The sequence below is a fragment of the Taeniopygia guttata genome, chromosome 5, assembly GCF_048771995.1.
Source record: "Taeniopygia guttata chromosome 5, bTaeGut7.mat, whole genome shotgun sequence".
NCBI classification, from domain to species: domain Eukaryota; kingdom Metazoa; phylum Chordata; class Aves; order Passeriformes; family Estrildidae; genus Taeniopygia; species Taeniopygia guttata.
Genome location: NC_133030.1, coordinates 53,133,207 through 53,156,744, shown reverse-complemented (window position 1 = coordinate 53,156,744; position 23,538 = coordinate 53,133,207). Strand labels below are relative to the sequence as shown.

Sequence of the window (23,538 nt, the reverse complement as noted above, 5' to 3'; positions counted from 1 at the left end):
TGGCGCACGAGGGAGGCCCGTGTGAGGCAATGGTTCCGGCGGGCTGTGTTTCCCAGCCGGGAGCCGCGCGGCCGTGCGGGCGGGGCTGATGCAATGGTGGTGACGGAGAGCGGCGGGTGAGCGGCGCCGGGACGGGCCGGGGTGGGGATGGGCACCGGGACGGGCACCGGCACCGCAGAGAGACCCCGGCCGGCGGGAGAGGGGCTGGCTGGGTGCTCACTGCCGCCCCGTGACCGCTGCGAGGCGCCGGGTGTGGAGGGTCTCTGCCGCACACGTTTTCTCCCTCCCCCTGAGATGCCTCGATGCACTTGGGGGCTTTTCCTCCACTCCCTGCGGGGCTGCCTCGCCACAGAGTCCGGGGAAAGTGCCCTTTTCCCTGCGAAGGGCAGCGCGGGGTATGCAGGGCACTGCAAAGTGCATCCCGCCGCACGAAGGGCAGCGCTGCCGGTGGCTTTGCCGTGCCCGGGCGGGGCAGGGAGCGCTGCGGGACGCGGGGCTGGGGAGCTCTGGCATGAGGAGCAATTCTGGGCACAGCCTTTCCCTGCACGGCAGCTTTGCTCTTGCACAGCTGCAGCATGGCCAAGATTCATGTGAAGCGTTCTGCTGGTTACTCCTCAGTCTTTGAATGGTCACGTTATCTGTCAGCTTGGGGATTCGTCCTGCACTCGTTTGTTGTAATTTCGTGCATAAATTGATGTTTGCCGTGACTGGGAAGGTAGGTCTGCTAGAAAGTGCAGCCTCTGTTGGAGTGCCTGTCAAGGCCTGTTTCACATGACATCTATGTGGATGCCCAGTTTTTATTTTCTACATACTTTAATTTTACTTTTCTTTTTTTGTTTGTTTGTTCTGAATTTTTTTTTTTTTTTTTTTACAGGAGGAAAAGCAGTTTTCAGGAATGTAAGTGCTTTTAGACTCAGTCTTACATTCTTTCATTTGCTCATGAAAGCTTGTTCTGGTCTGATGTATTACTGTTGTCTCTGAAAGTCATCATGTACTTTCATGCAATGTTTGTCTTCTTAACTTAATGTGAAACCCTGTTTTTTCATTCTCAGGTCTCTTAACTTACCAAGTCAGACTGCAGACAGTGAAAATGATCATAGATCTGTGATGGTCAGCCAGTTGGAAAGGGAGGAAGATGCAGTAGTTTTCTGATACCTTTGCCAAGGATTATTTTCGAGCTTTATCTCATAGCAATTTAATATTTTGAAGTGGACACAGGAGCAGTACCCATTATGAGTTTCCTGCATTTCATAGGTAGAAAAACCACACATGCCTTGACTTTCAAGTTCACATTGGACCATTCTAGACTCTGGTGCTAAATATCCTAATAGTTGATTCTCCCATTCCCACGCATCATTTTTTCCTTCAGATCTGTTTGCCTATGGTACGGAATTTGGGACTGTTAATTTTTATAATATCAATAAGAGAGAAAAAAAAAATCCTGATAAATAGTAGAATATCCAGACATTTCTTTTTAGTGGTTCACAATTGCTTTAATGAATTTCAAAAGAGCTGTGTTCCACATTACTTAATTCCTGGCTTGAATTCCAGTAGCAAATAGGGGCAGTAGTGAGGTAAATAGAGATAACCTTTAGGTAGCAGTCCATATGCCTTGCATTTTATAGTCACAGTATCCTCATGTCTTGTTCACCACCTGGATTACTGTTGCTACTTCTTAATGAAGATGCATCTTCATTTGAGATTCTTTTTTCAGCTTAAATCCATAATATTCCAGACATTTTAAGGAGTCTGGTTTGCTGCTTTCCAGTATATGTGCCAAGTGTCAGGTGTCATTTCGGCTTTTCTGAATGGAGGCAATCCATCAGTAAGACTGTACTGTAAGGAATTAAGCTAAAACAACAAGTCACAATTTGTTCTACACCAAAGAAAATTCTTATTTATGTCTTTATTATTTTTTGAAATTTGAAGCCAGTAAATATAAATAGCATATTCCTATAGAAGGGGTGTGTGTTAATCTTCATAAACCTTTTCTAATACGCATTTATTCTATACTTTCTTTAACACTTAAAATATTCTCTGCTCATGAAGAAGAGGAAGGCAATATCCAAATAAAAATATGTAATTAAATTGCAGGAATGCATCAAAAATTTGTTTGATCTGCTTCAAATTACTTTTTTTTTTTAATCACACTTTCGAACTGAAAAAAGTCAAGTTATAAGGGATCAAATTAGGTTAAAAACTTAAGTATTATTATGTAATATAAGTATGGTAATCCAAGGGTTAATACAGTAAACAAATTACATTAACAAGTGGATGTATCCACTTCTCAGCAGAAGCTGAAATGTGGGAATATTGCAGCTGACTGGCAAACAAAGCCTTAATGATAGGTGTGTTTTGGTAACCACTTGGTTACCAAATCGACCTTCAAAGTTTGCTAGGCAGGTGAAAGCTTTTTACAGTAGCAGCTTAAATAAGCACTATGTACATATAACCAAGGTTATGATTAGATGACTACTTTGTAGAAGGAAGGCTTTGAAATACTGCTGAACAGCTAATGCAGCTATTATATTAGGTTTCAGTTTGCGTGGATTTTTTGTTTGTTTTAATTCTGGGAAAAGGGAGCCAAAGGAAAGTATATTTTTACTAACACTCAACTGATCTGTGCTCCATGCACTGCAGTGGATCAGAAATTTGCTAGGGGGTCTCTCCAGGGAGACAAGACCTTTGCAAGTTTTTTACATGGGCACAGAGCTTCCCTCTGGGTGGACACGGGCACGGCATGGCAGAGGATGCTTGGGCAGACTGCTGTGTTCTTAGTCTCAGCCATCTCCTCATCTTAAAGCATCTGCTGTTATTTTTCCTGCTTAGTCAGCCTATTGCTGACCCAAGGATTCTTTGGAAAGCAACATTTCTCACCAATCATCAATGTGTTTTGTAACTTCTGGAGGAAAACCATAAAGAAGGGTTTGCTCTTGTGTATCTTTCTTTGGGCTGAAGTACTCTATTACAAAGACAAAGTTTTGTATTGTAGTTATAAAAATCTAATAATCCAAAATTTGACAGGGTATCAGTGCAGGAACATGAACTAATCAGGAATCAGATAGCCTCTACCAGGCTATCTGATAGAGGCTATCTGATTAGTTAATTCCTGATCAGCTAATGTTTCTGCACTGATACCTGTCAAATTCTGGATGATGAGACTTTCACCTTTAAACACCTTTAAAACAATTTTACCTTTAAACACCTTTAAAAGCACCTTTACTTTCACCTTTAAACACCTTTGAAAAGGTGTTCTAGTGTTAAATACATACACAACACGAACAGTGATGTCTAAATTTACCTAGTGGTCTTGTCAGTCTCTGTCCATTTTTGTGTGAAACTGAAGCTCACTGTGTAATGTCTCCACATTTATCAATTTGATACAAATAGAATGTGGTAGGAATCAGTATAGTTTTTTGTTTCTTATTCTATTCACCTAATCTTGAAGCCTTACACTAAAGAGTAAAACATACTACTGTTTGCCCTACAGTTCTCTTTGTTGCTGCTGTTTTGAATCTCCCAGCCAAAGAGTTGGAAGAGGATAAATTCAGTTGAGTTGTACCTAAACAGATCTTTGTGCAGTCTGGCAAAAATGGCTGACAGCCTGAACTGTGATTTGAAGTCTCTGAGTCCACTTCAGCTGTTTGAAAGAGTGACTGAACAAGGAGAGAAAGTCAGAGCACTGAAAGCAGGAAAAGCACCAAAGGTATTTGCATTTCTTGCTTTGAACCCATTCTTTTTTAGATTAAGTATGGCTTTGAGTGCTGAAGAATTCTATAGTTCTAAGATCTGTTTTGCATTTTGATGAGAAAGACCCTGTTTATGTCCACTCTGTGAACTCTGGCATACCTGGAGTAAGGCTGTCACTGGCAAAACTGAAGTTTTTACTCTTGAATTAAGAACAGAGTCCTAGGTTTAGAAGCCTGCTTCATCCACTTGCTATACCATGTGACAGGATCCAAAGCATTTATTTCTCAAGTAAATGTATGTCACTTGCATTGTTCCCTGGTTTTAGATGGTTCATGAAAATCTTTTTCTCCAGACATTATTGTAGACATTATCAAGTATGTCTTCCTGTAACTGTACTGACGGTCCCTTCTTAATCTCCCTTAAATAATTTAGTAACTTGCCATTTATTTCAGGTTCCCTATTGTGTCATCACTATTTTGGCAAGGAGAGCTCAGTTTTAAAATGGGCTTTCTTAATGTATTGCCTGTGGGAGAAAACTGGGAGTCAAATAAAGTGTTGTTCTATTTATTGCTTGCATGAGATTTTACAGTAGCTTTATATTAGAGAGGTCATAACCATAACTTCTTGTTCTAGTTTGTCTTCAAGTCTGTCAATTAATTGTAATCAATAAATTGTTTTAAGGTGAGCCACTAAAAGCATTATAAAGTAAATTAGATAATAGTTTATATTTTATTTATATGCCTTTAGAAATTTATGGTAAAAGTGTTAAGCTTGTTATACCTCTGAAAAGCAAGCAAGCATTTTTTTCCTAGGCAGAAATTGAAAAGCAAGATGGAGGTGCTTTAAATGTCTTGGCAATGGTGATGATTTATATTCTAATGAATAAGTATTTGCTTATCTTCTACATTTGACATTGATGCCAAAAACATTTAAATAAAATACAGTTTAGGGTTTATTAATGATGCAGTTCAGATCAAAGCATGGATGTGGGATTTTGAGAGGTTGGGACATTCATGTAATTGTCTATTTTAAGTATGTTAAGGCAAACAGTTGTTTGGATTTTTTCCTTGATTCAGGATGAAATTGATGCAGCAGTGAGGATGCTCTTATCATTAAAACTGTCATATAAAACAACAACAGGACAAGATTATCAGGCAGGCTTGCCTCCAAAAGATCTTGTATTAATAAACAATGGTACAACTAAAGAAGAGGATGAGGATTTAGTGGATCCCTGGAATGTGCAGACATCAAATGCTAAAGGCGTGGATTATGACAAGCTCATAGGTATAACTCTTCCTTCACTGCTACTAAGGAATTTATGTAAAGTGATCCTAATGACCACAGAAACAGCAAGGCATCATAACAAATCCAGATCAAAACATCATAGGTAACATTTAATTTATGTCTAATCTTAGCATTTCCATGTCTAAAGAATTTGCTGTAAGAGATGAAAATGTCCCAGGTGGTGATTTCCTATGAAAGACTTAAATACTTTGCAAAGAACTTTTAAGTTCAAAATCCAGGTTTTAATGTGGTTTGTTTTTTAGTGTAAGGACTGTTATTAGAAATTACACTAATGATGTCACTGTGACTGAGAATTCAGTGACCGGAATGCAGAATTTTGACCAGCCAGAAGGATTCTTCCTACCCGCTCCTCCCATCCCTTAATAGATTAGAGAAGGCAGGAGTGATCCAGAACTAATGCAGAAATCTATTAAGTCTAATGACTGCTTCAGAAGGTACACTTAGAGGCAGCCAAGTGCTGGCTGGAGTGAAGGACTTGCAGCTCATTCAAAAACATGCAGTGTAATGAAAAATATTTCAGATGGGGTTATCACAAAACTTGCGAAGTTTTGTAGTTTAAGAAACAGGTCTAGGTAATTTTCTTATTGATTTTGCAGTTTGCTGTTTTAATAACTTTTTTGAGTCCAGCATAGAAACAAGTTAGAGAACTATTCATTAATTTCTCTGTTTTTCTTTTTTTTTATTATTGTAAATCTTCAATTCATGTTTAGTATGTCAATTGTACATTGCTGAGGTCTGCTTAGTAGTTTCTTTCTCACAATAGAGCATACACTCTTATGTTGCAGTAATCACATTTGCTTTTGGGACAGTTGCTTGTGTCAGCATTATTTTAATTCTTTGTGATGTTACTGAGAGATTGTGTCAAATGTATGCACATATTGGCTGAGTCTGCAGGAAGTAACAGGAGAAAGAGAAAGTGTGAAAGGGAGAAGTGTGCAAAGAAAAATATAGGTCAATGTGAGAGAAGGAAAAAAATATTTATTGGAATCTGGAAGTGGAAAAGATCTCTCATAATCTTGTTACTTGCATAAAAATTACAGAGAAGTGATTTGGGTTTTTTTTCTTGGAGGGAGGGGTTCTGAGCATTTTAGAAAATGATGAAGTGTGCAATTGTGATGGCACAATCTCAGGATCTTCCTGAAAACTACTTACTATAAATCAGTTAATGCGCTTTTTTTCCAGTAACTATGTACATAAGACCTTTCATCTTCCATAGAGTGTGGGTTAGCCTAAAGGGTTTTTGCTTCTTTACACTAATTTCAGATTAGCGAATTTGATAAATGAGTCATTTTGCTGTTTCTAAGTGCTATGCTGGAAATTTTTCAGAGAATGCTAGTTTAGCCACTTCAGGATGTGAAGCAGTTGCTGGTTGATATTGATAAGCTTCCTTCTTTTCCTTCCCTTTTTAAAAATAACAATTAAAGGTATTGTCTGAAAACTTGTTACACTGGATAGCTCCTACCCTAAGGGAAATTCTTGTGCCACCTGTAATCTGTTACAGATGTTCTGAACATTCAAATAGGAGGAAATAGGTAGGGAAAAATGATCAATTTTTTTAAGAGAAAAGGTGAACATGGGCAAAGAAAAGGGAGTTGTGCAGCCTGTGAATGTTTAATAAAAATATTTAGGCATTTCCAGTGAAGTGTTCTATACCCCAGAGAGCTTTTCTAATCACTTTCTATGACAGTACATGAATATTTCTAGGGTAGCTAGTCCCAGTTAATCTGGGGCATTTTCATGTTTTCTGTTGCTGTCAGATTAGTTTCTTACCAGTTGCTGTTGATGTGCTGAATCATTTTCATGCTCATTTGATCTCTTTTTAGCATTCATTCAGATTATCATTTTCCATTTTGTGATGCATTTTGCATTTTATTAATGCAATGTTGAATAGTTCTAATATTGAATAGAGCAGAACAGTAGCAAGCAGTAGATTCTTAAATAGATTTTTTTCCAACAAGTTAATTCATAGAACATTGTCCTGATTATTAGGATCCCAGAATTACTGAGAATAGGGAAAATACTGCTATTTTGGTCTATCACAGTCTTTCCTAAACCACCAAGGCATAAGTCTTACTGATTGCCATGAAGAGCATTATGCATTTCCTTTTCAAGCCTCTTGAGGGGAGCAGTGTCTGTAATCACATACATATTAAAAAAGAATTAAGTTTGCAGAAGAGTATTTGGGGTTGGTGATGTTGTTTGAGTGAAAGCAAAAGAAGATGTTGTCTGACAGCAGAAAATTCAGACATCAAGAGAGAATCATTCAGAGTTTCATAGGGATTTTTATTGTATGGCTTAGGCCAAGTTGGTGATCTGAATGTGTTTCTTTAGCATGGTTTTATGCTTGGAATATCAATGCTTCTTCTGTAAGGAGACTGCAATTACAGTAATTTGTGGATGGAGAAATACTGCATGTTGTGAGTGAGCTGAGTCCCCTAGCATAGAGATCATACTGGAGGTGACTGCTGGGTCTTCAGGCAATTGACTTTGACTTTTTGACTTGAAAATGTCTTTTTTAATCTAGCCTGTATTTGGTATGTTCTTGGTGTTCCAAGATCTGGTTGTAGCTATCCTGTGCTTATTTTAATTTTTTTTTTAACATTTTATGATTATAGTTCGGTTTGGCAGCAGTAAAATTGACACAGATCTGATTAATCGAATAGAAAGAGCTATTGGGCAAAAACCTCACCACTTTCTACGTAGAGGAATCTTTTTTTCCCACAGGTGAGTTTTTCTTTTATTAAACTTCAAAAAGTCCTGTTGGGCAGACTTCCTGCAAGAATTATTGGGAGAAGCCTGTAACTAGCAAAACCCGTGTGCTTTTATGCCAAGGCAAACCAACTGTGCCATTTGAAATTAGCAACTATTGCAGATTTCCCCTGGCAACACTTGAAGCTCTTGATTGCGTGGGTTTCTGACGTGTCCTCAGGAACCCCAGGCTGAAGAAATGTGCTCAGAGTGCAGGCTCGTTTTGACTGAGTCAGCAGCCAGAGGCAGTGGCCTGGCAGAGAATTGCAGGTGCCACTGTTGGTTTCAGCTGGGCTCCCATGCATCTGTTTGTGGTACAGAAAAGGATCAGGGAATAATCTTAAGCAGGAGCCTGCCAGTGACCTTCACAGTGTAATTGTTAGCACACAGGGGATTTGGAGCTGTGGCACCAGCAGGTTTCATAGAAGGGCCTGAGCATGACTGAGGCCATGACCTCTACCAGAGGTCAATTTGAAAGCTTCAAATTTATTTTGAAACATATTATTGAAATGGAAACATATTATTTTTTCTTTGGTGTAACATTTTATATATCTATTATTTTCATTGTCCTGTATAACATATGAACAAATACATATGTGTGCAGTGTGTAAATTATGAAAAATATATTAAACCAGCTAAAGTGTAAAAATACCTAAACCACCAAGAAATTTCCTGATTGATTTGCTTAAGACAGTATCAAAATCTACCAGAGGTTAGCTAAGCTGCTTGGTTGAACCTCTTTGAGAAATGATCCCTGGCTGTTTTGTTAGGCTCTAGAGATTATTATCCAATAAAGTAATTTTAAAATTTGCACAATTGCAACATAAAATTTTCCCTTTTGATTTCATTTTTCTTTGAGTTTATTTTGTCCCCATGAAGACTGAAGTAGCCCATGCTTTTCTTAAATTAAAAAATGACTAAACAAGAACTTTCTTATTTCTAGGACACCTAACATACTGTAATTTATTTATAAATACTTTTGGCTTTAAAAACAATCTGATTTTGAATAAAGGCTTTTTACTGTAGATGTTTCTTGCTAAAGAGTTGTATCTTATTTTCTCTGTTCTTTTCTCTAGAGATATGGACCAAATACTTGATGCTTATGAAAATAAGAAGCCCTTTTACCTTTATACAGGCAGAGGGCCATCCTCTCAGGCAATGCACGTTGGTCATCTCATCCCATTTTTGTTCACAAAGTAAGCTATTTCTACCGGTTGTATTAATCAAAGAGTTTTTTTCAAAAGAAACATTGAACATGGCTTGTGAAAATGTCAAAATGATACATTGCAAGGAGTTCTGATTATGTGAAGTGAATAGTAATGAATTTAATTCAGTCTTACCTTTTCACGGAAATGATCACAATCCCTGCATCACCATAAATTCTTCCTTACTGCCTTAGCCATGTGGCACTCCTTAGAATTTCTGCTGTTCCTAAATCCAGCTCCTTACAAGACTTAGTAACATTACTCTGTAAGGTGCTGCCTGCAGCAGCAGGACACAGAGACATTGGGCTCAGAAAGGTAAAACCTCTTTGAGTTCTGGTTTCTTTGTAACTGGTGACCTCTGTCATGTGTACAGGAAACAGTAAGTGTGAGACTTTCTTCTAGGCACGTTGTCATTATCATCTGTATAAAACATTTTATCTGTTTGCATAAATATAACTGCATATGCCTACAAAGAAAAGAGCAGACCTCTCCATATACTTTTTAAATATAAAAATATTTTGGCTGCATGATTTATATATTAATTTTAACTTAATTTAGGATAAAACATGTCTGCTTCTATTAGGTGGCTTCAAGAAGTATTTGATGTTCCCTTGGTAATACAGTTAACTGATGATGAGAAATACCTTTGGAAGGACATGACAGTTGAGAAGGCATATGAATACGCTAGAGAAAATGCAAAAGACATCATTGCATGTGGTTTTGACATCAATAAAACCTTTATATTTTCGGATTTAGACTATTTAGGGTAAGTATGAAATTCTTTTGAGCATTGTAGTGAAAAAAGTGTCTGTATTTTCTCTCTGACTTTGACTACCAGCAGTGTTTTAATAAATGTGTCTAAATTTGAAAGTTTCAAATTTATTTTGAAACATATTATTGAAATGGAAACGTATTACTTTTTCTTCTGTCTAACATTTTCTATATATATTATTTTCATTCTCCTGTATAACATATGAACAAATACATATGTGTACAATATGTAAATTATGATAAATATATTAAACAAGCGAAAGTGTAAAAGTACCTAAACCACCAAGAAATTTCCTGACTGACTTGCTTAAGATAGTATCAAAATCTCTCAGATGTGTTTACACTTTATTGGCTTTAACAGAAGGCATTGCAGCAACTTGTTGTGGTCAGTTATTTTAATTATTCAGCATTGAATGAAGTTCAAAGAAGAATGTTTGTAGTAATTATTGAGGGAAGGGAAAAATAAATCAAACTTTAAAATTTAAGTGTAAGTTAAGTGTAAATGATTCTCTAATTATCATCTCAATGGGCCACAAAAAGTCTGAAACTGTGAGATTTAATCCTGCAGGTTTTTTGATGTTGTCAGCTTTTGCAATCGAAGTTTGTACATATACTCTCCTCCTCTTCTCATTTTATTTTTCCACATTTTTTCTCTCACAGGACAAGTGCTGGATTCTACAAAAACATTGTCAAAGTTCAGAAGCATGTCACGTTTAACCAAGTGAAAGGAATCTTTGGCTTTACAGACAGTGATTGCATTGGTAGGAAATTGTACTAGCTACAAGAAACAGGTCTTGCTTTCACTTTCAATTGAGCTATTTTAAGTAATAGTTTGAAGAGATTAGTGTCTGCCACTCATGAAACAGACAGAAAAAGCAGGGGGATTATGTTTCTAGGCAGATTCTGGTGTTATTGTTGTTCCTTCAGAATAGAACACACTTTACAATGAAATTTCTAGCATAACTTCTACCTTCTTAACTTTAGTAAGAGCAAAGTACAAAACAAAAATGTTAAGGAGTCCAAAACAGAAAACAACTTTTTCTATTTTCTTTTTTATTCTTTTGTTACAGTGATTGAAGCTATAGGCAGTCTTACGTTCTAGAAATTTCTATGCCAAATTTCTAAAGAAACTTGTGAGAAGAAGTTGCATTAATAGACATAGCATTTACATATGTGAAAAAAAATTGAGTGCTGAATAGCCTGATTATCAAGGTGCTGGGTAACTCAAGTCTTCCATTTACTTCACTGCAATTGCAGGTTTCTGTCACATGGCCAAGATAAAAGATCCTGTGTAAAAATAACATTAAATCCTGGATGTTCCTGAGCATTCTTCATCCAGTAATTAGGCCAGTTACAACTTTCAGCCTTGACTGTAACCAAGGAACAGGTTTCCACTTGTTTTATCAGTGCTCTGATAAAGGATGGTATGACTTCATCACATGTGTGTAAAAGTCCACCACTTGCTGTCTGTTCTGACAGGACTTTGATCAGTTCCAGGGGGGCCACGCTGGGATTAAGCCCTGTATAAAAAAGAAAACTGGGTATATCTAGGATCCTCCATGAGCACAGAGTGCTTATAGCAGTGATTTAAGATCTTAGAGGGAAGCTTATGTGATGACTGTAGCAATTCTCTCACAAAGTGAAAAAAACTGAAAAGCTTAGTCAATTCTGTTTCTGGAAAGGGCAGATAGTTCAATGATCAAGAGAGTGTGCAGTGACGAACTTTTGCTGAAGTCAGTGTGGTCACAGCTTGCCTTTTGTCATTAATTTCTATGTCAGCTGAAGGTTTGTTGACATTACAGAAAGTAGAGGTGAAAAGGTTTCCTCAGATAAGGCATCAGTGATGGATATAGAGCTTGGTCTTCAGCTAAGTATTTGGATGATTCACTTGTGCATTTTTACATACTGCAAACAATTCTCTCTATTTATCACTGCTCCTGTTGACTGCTTAGCTTTTCCAAACATGTTTTTTAGGTAAGATCAGCTTTCCTGCTATCCAAGCTGCTCCATCCTTCAGTTCATCGTTTCCACAGATATTCAATGGCAAAGAGAATATTCAGTGTCTTATCCCATGTGCAATTGACCAGGTAAGAAAATCATATTGCTTAATTTGGTTTTCATGGATTTGGGTTTATATTGTACCATTCAGGTTTCATGGTGGTTTCTCAAGGCATCTGTAAAACATTCCTGCAAGGACCTTTCTGAGGTAGAAACTGAAAGACCTAAAAGATGAAAAGATGAAGGATTAACCCAACAATCATATATTCATCCACTCTTGTATCTCTGTTGATCTCAACTCCATTCACACTGAGCTGACATCTAGAAAAGCAAAGACTAACATCTATGCAAAAGCACACTGACACGGGGGTAGGAAGAAACTTTTGGCCATCTTCATGGTGACTTGGACAAGATGGAATGAGCTCAACTTGCAGCATAAGAGATTTCTGTTGAACCATGGGGGAAACCCTCTCTCAGTAAAAATAAAGAAGCACTGAAATAGTTTGGCAGAAAGGCTGCAGAACCTTAACAATTCAGATTGAGAGAGAACTGAAAGAACATCAGATACAAATTAGAGTAATAGGGTGTTTAATAAACAAGCAGTATTTCTAGGAATCACATCCTGCACTGTCTGAATCTTTAGCTATTTTAGTCACAGGGACAGACACTGGAAGATGATGTAATCATATTAATCAGCCACAATATTATGATGTAAAATTTCACTTTGGTTTAAGTCACATCACCAGCAAAGCACTGCCAGCTTGCTTGCTGATTTAGTTCAGATTTTCTGCTGGTTGTTAAAATGCTTTGGGAGAAAGCTTTCCTCTTAGGCTGCATCCATCTCCAGGCATATTAAGCATAGTTTAGGTAACTGTTTGAATTAATGTAAAATTTTGTAAATATGCCTGTTACTTAAGGGAATCAGGGTGTACAGCACTATGGAAAAGGGAAAAAACGGGGATTTTTTTTTTTTCAGTTTTTAGTTTTATGACATCACTTCTTATGGCATGAATGAGTCAGTATCAATCAGAATTGATTTCAAAACGCATTTTTCAACTTTATTCTGTGCTTTTATTGGTTGTTTTAGGATCCTTATTTTAGAATGACCCGCGATGTAGCACCAAGAATTGGACAGCCTAAACCAGCCTTACTCCACTCAGTCTTCTTCCCAGCCCTACAAGGAGCACAGACCAAAATGAGTGCTAGTGACCCAAACTCCTCCATCTTCCTCACTGATACACCCAAACAAATCAAGACAAAGGTAAGGACCTGCAAAACCTGATAGAATGAAGCTTTACAGCAAAAAGGAGAGGTCACAGAATCACAGGAAAGACTCTCAAGATCATAGAGTTCAACCATAAACCTATCCCTGTCAAGTCCACCACTGAGCCATGTCTATAGGTACCATTTTAGTAGAATAGTCTCCAAGCTTCATCAAGAAGTGCTGCAGAGGTTCGCCCACAGCTCCTACCTGACATCCCCCTCAGCTCCTACCTTGACATCCCCCTCAGCTCTCTGACATTACCTTCAGAGTTCCTTCTGGTTACAGTGACAGTTTTTAGTGTTTTCCTTGAACACGTATGAACCAGGTTTTCCATACATTTCATGGCAAAGCATCTTCAGGAATTGACTGAGTTATGCAAATTTAGCTAGACTGTCAAATATGATCTTTTTCCTTGCCAGCTAATCTGACAGTACAAATATTAGCTGGGATAGTGTACAAAACATGTTTGTTTTTCTGATACCTGCAGAGCACTAGTGTAAGAATAAGAGCTGTGGAGGCTCATGCTCTTAAAATAATTATTATGTTGCCATAGTTTTGGAATCTGACAGGCCATGATGTAAACCTCATCTGCATCTTGTTCTCTTGACTGCCTCTCCTTGTTGGGAGTACCAAACATTGCATGGTGTCAGTTACAACACAGGTCAGACCTTTCCTGCTGCTTGAGAATCTATTGCTGCCAATTCACAAAGAAATCTGCTCACTCCAATTTACAAATAACTATTATGCTGAAATTCAACTTAGAAGGATGAGAACTTCCTTCTGAGGATGTTCCTAAGTTCAAAGGAAGATTGCTCTTATCACATGTCAGATGGTCTAATTTTGCAAAAGTTCACCTGTGTTGTGGTATTTAAAGAAAATGAAAATCAGTCCTTGGGAAGAAATATATAGGCATGAAACCAGACATTAAATAACTGTCGAAACAAGAAGAAAATATGTTGTTTCTATTGGGCAGGCTTGGATTAATTCTCTTATGGTGAGACTCTTCAACAGCCACCCCATAATGTTTCATTCTCTTCTGTAGAAACTGATTAAACAGTGCTGTTTTGAAGAATTGGAATTCTTCATGTGTTTGGATTATAATAATTCCAGTTTATTTGCACAGTTACAGAGCTGCTTAAAAAAAAAAAAAAAAAAAACAAAGTTGTAATTTCAGAATAGAGACTACGTGGTTAATGGCAATATTGGTAACATTCTTCCATGGTTTTTTCCTGGCAATTAATGTGTGATCTGCAATGAGATCCACATTCATGAGACCTAATTTTACTGTCTTTAAACTAGTTGAAAAAATCAATTCTAGCTACTTGGAATAGAAAAGACATAAAGAAAAATCTGAACATGATGTAAAGTGTTGAGTAATGGAGGACAAGCTGAGATTTATTTCAGCTTCTGAAGCCCATCAGAAACAAGTCTTTATGGAAATGCAGCTTGAGTGAAAGACCAAATACCGTTACAGCAAATAAATTAAAAAAACATATTAGGAGAGATGACTTCTGGTCATGAATGAAGGTTAAAAAGAGAATGCTACACTGGACAAGAAAAAAATTACTGCTTACAGCATTTTTCAGAATATTGGTACATTGCTAATTAATAAGGTTCAAAACTTACAGATAATGGAAGATAAAAAATTACTATGTATTGGGAATGGCTAAGAGGATTCTGGGTAATCTAATGAGATGAGTGGCAGCATTTTAATAAAGTATTCTTATTGTACCTATCAGCAAATTACAATTCAGTTACTTGTTTGTTTTCCTATAAAGTGTTATTTAGATATTATGCTTATAGACATATTAAGGGATTCAGAGAAATTCAGGGGAAAAAAATCAGTGCATCACTATGGATAGGTCACTGAAACCTTCAGTTAATGAGTAGATGCCAGAATATGTAACAAAATTAATTTGATATTAGAAAAGGAATCATTTTGTGTTTCAACAAAAAAATGCTTTCACCTGGCATGTTGTGTTTAATCCTTCTCTGTTTAGGAGGAACACAAACTGTAGAGATAAAGAGCATTAAAAAACTTTCATACAGACTTATAAAATCTAGTAAGGAGGAAGGTCAGTGCAGAAGAGTATGTAAAAACTTCATTTTACAGATGCTGAGACAGCTGTTCAGACTGCCCTACAATAGAAGAATAGATGTGTGTGGCAGATGGCATTTCATTGCCTTAAAATATTCATCAGTGCATGATTTCTGATTGTAGTTCATTGCCACAAGACTTTGTCTGTAACTTGGTTCTTGGAGAGATTCAGAAAAGCACTAGACAGTCTATAGAGATAATAGGAATGTTCATAAATTGTAAATATATAACAGTCCTAGATACCAGAACTAAAAAAAAAAACTACTTCATATGCAAATGTGTCTTTTGGCAGGTTAAGTATGGTGTCTCAAAAGATACAAGAGCTAAATGAAAGCTCAGCATATGGTTAAGAAATATTTTTTTTCTTCCACTCAGCAATTTATTTTCTTTAAATATGTAGGACAATTAGCATCCTTGGAGAGTTCTACATATGTATAAATGCTCAAAATAGGCCAGTGATTTCTGCATTTATTGGGAATGGGATTAGCAATTACATCTGTTCAGTAGTGCTGTTCATCTGCCTATAGGAAACTGCTTAAAAAGAGGGAGGCTGTCAGCAAATACTCAATTTTTAGACTGAGCAATTGGGCATTGGTGTGATTTTAAGCATTCTAGACAGACTTTTGTAATGTTTAACTTTGCTTTCTCTTGTTTTTCTTTCCCCCAAAAAGAGATAAGGCTATCTCTAGGATTTCTGCAGGATTTTCCATGCCTTCTTTATCTCTTCCAAAATTAACTTCTTGATAAAGTAAATATCTTAATTTTTGTTACATGAAGTACATTTTCAGCAAAAGGGACTTAAAGCTTTTTTGATTGAGTCTTGGGTAGATTATTTTTTAATTTTCACTTATTTTTTATTCTGATTATGCAGTCTGAGGAGTGTGTTTATAGCCATTTTCCCCTGCTGGGTTCTAATGGCCTCCTTTTTGCAGTCCTGAGGCTCTGCTTTAACTTGTCCCACTCATTCCTCAGCTAATCCTTAGTGAAGAATTTGGAGGATCATGACACATCTCTGTTTGCAATAAAGTAATCCAGGCTGTGGTGGGAATTACAGCAGAGCTCCTGGTGTTGTTTCAGATTAACAAGCACGCCTTCTCGGGAGGCAGGGACACCATTGAGGAGCACAGGAAGTACGGAGGCAACTGTGACGTTGATGTTTCTTTTATGTACCTGACTTTCTTCCTGGAGGATGATGACAGGCTCGAGCAGCTGAAGCAGGTGAGTAACCAAACTGCAGACAGGGTTATTCATTCCCTGCTGTGAGCACAAAGCTGTGCCTCAGCCCTCAACAGAGCTGTAGCTCAGTCCTCCTGTGAGCCTTCTCCAGGAAGGTGGTTTTGGTGTTAGTCTCATGCTCTCCATCCCTTTCAAGTTTCAGTATTAGTATCTCAGGTTTTGTTTCTTTGCAGTGTTCTTTCTCACAGGCCAATCTGTCTCCTTTAAAACAAAAAATCCCTAGTGTTTTCACAGGACTCTCCAACATTCTGTAGGACAGCATCTTCCCTACCTTTCAAATGAGGTCAACTTGGCATTAGTGTTGTTTTAATTGTATAATACACTGCCTGTTCTTTATTGTAAAGTACCTAAACATTCTGCAAAACTACAGAAGCTCATGTCTAAAGCCTGCTGGTTTTGGTTTTTTCTCATCATCACAAGAAATTTAATAGCTCTGTGGAATAGATTCATTGATCCCAGGCAAAAACTGCTTTATATATGCTACTTTTTCTTTAAGCCTATCTGGCAGACTTCTGTCCCCAGGGCTGGTAGCAAGCCACTTTCCTTCCTTTTATCACCAGTACTAGGTGATGTGTTTTCTCTGGAAGGCAGGAGCTGCAGTAGATAACACCCATGTCATGTTGGTTTATCAGCTTTCTCCTGCTGGGAACAGCTGCAAGAAAATCAAGACCTGCAGATTCTTCTCCAGTCCTCTACTCCTTCCCACACAAGAGCAGAGTTGCGTAGCTACTCTTTGCTGTGCTGTTCCTTTTGGAAACCTGAAGCACATTTGACTTAAAGAGATTTTTTCCATTGATCTCCAACCACTCTTAAGTGTCAGCCTCAGTCTGCTGCAGAGCACAAAGCCTGGCCACAGCTTGCAGCTCGCTGCAGTGGTGCCTCAGAGCCTGGGTAGAAAACATGAACTTGCCCACTGTAGCAGCATCAGTGCAGCTGCTTCACGTGTAGCACCAGAGGACACTTCCAGAGAAAGTAATGCTGGTGTTTTTGTAGCAAACTAACAAGCAAAAAATAACATACACACCTCAAACCACACCACTGAAATTGCAATTCCATTTGTTTTTGTTAACGTGTTTTACTCTTGCTGAGTGAACATCAACAGCATTTATACCTTGAACAGGTGTTACAAATGGCTTGATGATGGGGAGAGGTAATCATGTTTATTATCATTTCAAATATAGCTGAACTGTCCCAGCCATGGTTGCTAAGTGTGGCTGAACCAATAAACTGTTGTCCTGTGCTTCTAAGCTAAAGCATTTCAGTATTGAGCAACGGAATGGATGACCAACTCTGAATATGACTACAGTGTGAACATAGATTCTGAGTGTATGTGCTATAAAAAGGATATCTGAATCACATCTAGTCTCTTACCAAATGCAATGAGAGAAAAATATGAAAATTTGTACCTGTTATTGAAAAAAAAAAAAAAGAAAAAAATGCTTAGGCTCTTTATTTGAACTGGGATTCTGGGGAGGAAAATTGCAGTTTCTTGCAAGTAATTACAGGATTTCCTAACTAACTAAATAAACAAGTGAATGTAGTTTATTCAGTCCTTATAATGTCACATACAAAGTTTGCCAGCTGTCTTAATGTTTTAACAGGCAACAAGCAACTCTGCAAGTTGCATATTCAAAGTGATACCAGATAATCTTCTAAGGCATGTACTTACTTTTAAATAATCCAAATCTGTCTTTTAAAGAAATAGTGATGACTGAGTCTTTTTGTGAATGGCACCATGTTCAGCAACCAACATTTTCTTGACAGGCCTACACCAGTGGGGAGTTGCTCACAGGGGAGCTGAAGAAAGTACTTATTGAAACAATGCAGCCCTTGGTAGCAGCTCATCAAGAGAGAAGGAAGCAGGTCACAGATGAAATTGTGAAGCAGTTCATGACTCCAAGGAAGCTGGCTTTTGAATTTTGAAGAAATGTATATGTAACTTAGCACTTCATGATCCACAGCCAAGTAATTGTTGTCTTCTGTTGTGTCATCACTCCCTAGTTATGTACAGCCTGTAACTGGTGCTTTATAAATAATGAGTAAATTATCATGAACAGCAGAGTACAGAAAAAGTTTAAAATAGGACTTGTATCTATTTAAAATCAGAATATGCAAGACAGAATTGATCAGTCTTGCAGAAAAGCATGTTTGTCAGCCCAACACTGTATTTTAATGTATTTCATGTTGAAAATATAAATAAAATTCCCATTTGATGATAAAGGCTAACTTGGAAATTGTTTTAAATATATTGGTAAGAGGTCATATCTCAAAGTAATAAATAGTAGCTCAATTTTCTTTTGTACTATGTACCTTGGTTTACTAGATTGTACGTCTTCTTGGGCTGCTGAGAACATGCTGTGCACAAAAAAGCAGTGAACATTACAAAGTGGGATCAGTACAGAAAGAGTGGACATCTGTGAGTTGAACACTGGAGAAGGAATATCAGACTTGTCTTGCTATCATCTTCCTCTTTGACATTGGGCAAGTTGCAGAAATCTCACTGTACTTTTTTTCTGGAGCTCTTTACCTGATCTGAGTGCCTCTGGAAGGAGGAGGTCATCAGGAAGTTGTCAGGTCCTTGATATTCTCAGGTGGAAGGTAGTATAGAAATGCAAACATTAGTTTCTAGGTATATTTAACAAGTGTTAAATCATGATGTGAAAATTGAAATCACACTGGACACAGGGATACTTCTAGTACTGTCTGTTCTCTTCCACTGCACCAGGAGGTTTAAACTAGGGATATTTATTTTAGGATGTATTCCAGTAAGAAAATATACTTTGTTAAAATACCTCATGCAATATTTAATTATCTCCTTTCTTCAAAAAACTTCAATGTCTTTGCTATGATTCCTGGAAGAAAAATCCAAATTATTAGCTATTTGTTGTGATCTGAACAGTGCTGAGTGTAAACTGTTAGATCTGTCTTGTATAGAATAGAAAATTGCTAGCCCAGGTATAATCTTAGTAAAGGTGGTTTTATTTGATGAAGATAACATAGGTGGGCTAACCTGGTTATGTTTGTTCAAGGAACCAAGGAAAAGGCAGAAGTGCAAGGCAAACCTACGCTTATTGCATGAGTCTCAAACTTGTGCTGGAAATAGCAAGGCTTAGCTTTTGTCTTTTTCTTTACAGTTTATGTGAGCTGACATTTCTAATCTAATGCCATTGACTTCAGTGAATTAGTGAAAATGTTTCCCAGAGACTGTCTCCATAGCCCACAGGCAAAGCATCTCAGTGCCAGCAAGGACTTAACAATGAGTAGAAAAACCTTTTTTTTTTTTTTTTTTCCTAGAAGTAGTGCAGCAATTCTTAGGGAAAAAAAATAGCTTCTCAAATCCAGTAATAAATAAGCTAAGTCTTAATTACTTTAGACTTTAATGATAACCTTCCTGTTCTTGCAGTCTATTCTTTGCCATCTTTAAGCCATACATAAAAGATAAGCCTTAAATTGACTTTAAAAGTGCTTTTACAAATTTATAATGCAAATATATTGTTTAAAATATGCATATTTGTTCTGCTAGATTTATTTCATTAGCTGAGAATTACTTTTGTAATTCAGCAAAGGGAAATATGCTGTAGGAGAAACAGTGCCGTGCTCTAGATAAGCAGTGGATTATTTTATAACAACAACTGAACTATGTTTTTAAAGCTCTAGAAAGGAAAGTGATAGTAAAACTAGTATTTGTTTGCTGAACAAGCACTGTTTTCAAGTCCTCTTAGGAATTCATACCAACATGCTTCTGAGATGGTAGTTTCTCAGAGGAGTCTTGATGAAATCCTGACTCTCTTGTAATTATTGTTCATGTCCCAGTGGTCATTTTAAATAAAGGTCAAGACAAGGCAGTTTTCAAAAACACACTGAAATGTTATCAGACATTGTTCATTACATTTTCCTCAATTTGCTCATTTTGTCCATCTCACTGTAATAAAAATGTAGATTAAAGTCTGTATCAAACTTCTTTTGTTTTACTTTTTTTTTTGAGCCTTAAATTACCATTACTCTGGTTTTGACCTCTCTTCCTACTTTTTTAGGTGTTAATTTGTCATCTGATATAGCTGGTCCTTGCTTTGAAGTGTTGGAACGGGGTGCCTGATTACCTCCTTCCAGGTAGACTTCAGAGTGTTCCCAGACTGAGCTGGTAAGGGTCAGGTGTCCAGAGATGACCTGGTCCCAAGCCAGGCTGGATGTTGGATGTCCCTGTGCACAGCAGGCAGCTCTGGCATGGGGAAGGTCAATGGGACCTGTGTACAGTGACACTTCAGTGGGTTTGGTGTAAACTGGTGCTTAAGTGGAAACACAGTGCTCACAATTTCTGTGCAAAAACACAGATTCTGAATAGCTTCCCACAGCGCTTCCACAATCACCGAGAGGAAAACTGAAACCTGCCTGGATATTCGTGAGCATTCTCAGAGCAAACAGGAGCTGTCAGCAACATGGAACCTGATCCTGAGTGTGACTTCTATGAGTTTTTTTTCTCAAGGCCACCAACTTTGTTGCTGAAAGAAATTATCTACATGACAAGCTGCAAAGCAAACCCAGTATCAGCACAGCAAATGTGGTACCTTCTTTCTGTTGGTTGGCCTTCAACTAGCTAGTTTATCAAATAAATAGTTCTGTGATCATTAGAGCAGCTAAAGGTCAAGATAATACAAATCAGAAAATAAAGCAGTCAAGTGCTGAAAACCAGAAGCTGAGCACCCAGCTTGGGGTGTGTGTAGTGGAGTACATAAAATGTGTCCTGTCAGTGAACAAAAATTGGTTCAAATTCACGTGCCTGTGTTTACAGTACTCACACAGTCAGTTCCTGTACCTGTTGCTGTTTGTATCAGCAGCGAGCTCTTCCTCAGGTTGTCACCCACACACTGTAGATGTTTTTTTTCCCAGTAGAGGGTTCTGAACAGGATGGATTGGGAAGCCCTTACCTTCCTGAAATAAGCTGGTTGGAGATACAATTTGCCTCTCATGTAGCATTTGTTCAGACCACATGAGAGCCTGCTTGTATGTGGTGCTGAACACCGTGAGGCTTAGAATTCTCAGCCCCTTGCACTGGCTTCTGCAGTTATTCCCACTCATATTTACAATTCTTCTGGAATTTCTCTCCCTTGGAATCAGCTGCATTTCAGTTACACCCACAGGAGGAGACATTTTGAGTTATCTGAGTGCATGAGCATACTGGGAAAGATGGGCTATTTAATATTCAAACCTTGGGCTGACCATGAATGGTATCAGTGCTGCCTAACAATAAATGATTGTTTAGTCTGTTTTGCAGGCATTCTTTCACTGTCTCAGTTGAGAGAATGTAATGCCTGAGAACAAGGTTGGCTGAGAATAACATGGCATTGAGGAGTATGATTGCAAACATCCAGGCAGAGCAGGGATAAATCACCACCGAGTTAAACACATCCCTTGTAGAAAGAGGTGAGGGTGAATTCCTCTTAAGAGGAATTCCAAACCTCAAGGACATAATTAAATCTTTTATTTTAAGGACTTTCTGACTAAAGAAAGTTTGATGCTGACGCCCAGAGCTGTTGCCAGGGTGGTAGATTGCTGAGGCCATAAGTATTTTGGAGAGAATCTGGTTTAGTGCTGGGTCTTTCATTTCACTTCCCTTCAGGTGACATAGTGTGCACTAGCCTGGTCTCTTCACCCTGCTCTTGGATCAGCTGCAAGAGCTGGGTAGACCCTTGAAAGAACTCAGGTGCCTGTTTGATATGATAGCATGGCTGTGAATGTGTTTAAAAGGCCAGTTGAAGGCTTAGATTTCAGGCGTTGTGGGGCTTTTTAGTTGTCTCTGTGTGGGGTAGAAGAGGTTCCCTTTATTCTTGTCTAGGAGCACCTGGATTCTTTAAATTTGTTGTAGTTCTTTCTGTATGTCAAAGGCAGCTGACGAGTCTGTCTGCTACAAATCTGCAGTCAGTGTAGTAAAGCCATGTCATCAACTGGTGAGAGTGACTGCTGACCAGAAGGGTCCTAAATATGAGAATACATAAAAATACAATAAAATACAGTATACCTTTTAAAATACAGTATTCGCTTTTCCCTCCAATAAACACATTTTTAGCAGAATCTGAGAGGTTTGATCCAGAATGCTTCAAGTGTCATCATCCAGGGATTAAATCAGAAGCATGTATGTTGCCCGTGAGGCAGAACGAGCAAACTTACATTTCTGGGTTTAGGGATTTTTCTTCTGAAGCAATAGCATGGGTGGCAGTTTTTCAACTGACTTTTTCATGAAGAAAAAAAAAAAAGTAGGAAAAAGTAATGAAAATTAAGTAGGAGGAAGATGAGAAAGAAGTAGTAGAAAATCTGAAATTCTTTCAAAAGGCACCTTTGCACCTAAATACATTTAGCTGCTCCTAACAGCACCATTTAAAGGGAGAAGAGTTTGCACTTTTAAAAGCTGGGAATCTTGATTATGCTCTACAACTCTGCAACTCTCTTCTAACTCGCCTAACCCCACCAGTGCACGGATTTTATGGCAGCCAGCAAAGAGGCTTTGCATCTATTCCTGCCCTCGCTCCAGGATGAGAACAGATTGCCTCCAAAGCTGTGCCAAGCTGGGTGAGCCTGCAGAGAGGGCAGAGCTGCGTGGGGCTCCGGGAGAAAGCGCCACGGGCCTGCCGGGCGCTGCAGCGAGGCCATCAGCACAGTTCTGTGAGCAGAGCATGGCTGCACTCATTACAGAGCAGAAAGGACGTTCCTGCTTCAGCTGCTGCCAAGGGAGCATAACTGGAGAGCGCTTTGGGAAAATCACTGCTGGGAAGGGGAGGCTGCAGCCTGAAGCAGCCCCGTGAGTCGCTCGGTGAATGCAGTGCAGGCACAGCATGTAAAGAGCACATGCTGGAGAGTTGGATCTTACACAAACTCCCCCCCAGCTCTTCCTGTGGTTGGGAGGATCATTTTCTGTGCCAGTAGGAAAAAACTACTTGATTTATCAAAACCCCTGATCAGACAAACAACTTATTAGAACATAAAAATTCACAAATGTTTCAAGGCCCTAAGTGGCGGCTACAGTCTGAATACCTTAATGAGATAAAAGGGAGGTTTGATATGAAGCCAAGGCTCCCTGATGAGTTTGTAATCCTGTAAGAATAAAACAAAGCCATCAATTGCCAGGTTTGGGCTGAAATGTCCATGCTTCTTATGCTGTCCATCAATTCAACAGTTGTTTGTGGATGCTGTCTTACAAAACAAATAAATAAAATACACTTTGGACAGAA

At 38.2% G+C, this 23,538-nt stretch overlaps 1 protein-coding gene across 2 annotated transcripts; it reads left to right on the top strand.

The window, feature by feature from the left end:
* The first annotated feature begins 7 nt into the window (after positions 1 to 7).
* WARS1 (tryptophanyl-tRNA synthetase 1) lies at positions 8 to 20,276 on the top strand. 2 transcript variants are annotated; one of them, XM_002200570.6, is made up of 12 exons: positions 38 to 116; positions 875 to 897; positions 3,491 to 3,706; positions 4,767 to 4,974; positions 7,611 to 7,719; positions 8,820 to 8,939; positions 9,532 to 9,714; positions 10,380 to 10,480; positions 11,694 to 11,806; positions 12,805 to 12,978; positions 16,157 to 16,297; positions 18,080 to 20,276. In XM_002200570.6, exons 3-12 carry the CDS (start codon positions 3,593 to 3,595, stop codon positions 18,236 to 18,238), a joined length of 1,422 nt encoding a protein of 473 aa, XP_002200606.2. In that variant the 5' UTR covers positions 38 to 116; positions 875 to 897; positions 3,491 to 3,592; the 3' UTR covers positions 18,239 to 20,276. The 2 variants fall into 2 exon arrangements, with proteins under 2 accessions (XP_030130845.1, XP_002200606.2); XM_030274985.4 differs by lacking the exon at positions 875 to 897 and having other exon boundaries at positions 8 to 116.
* The last annotated feature ends 3,262 nt before the right edge of the window (positions 20,277 to 23,538 follow it).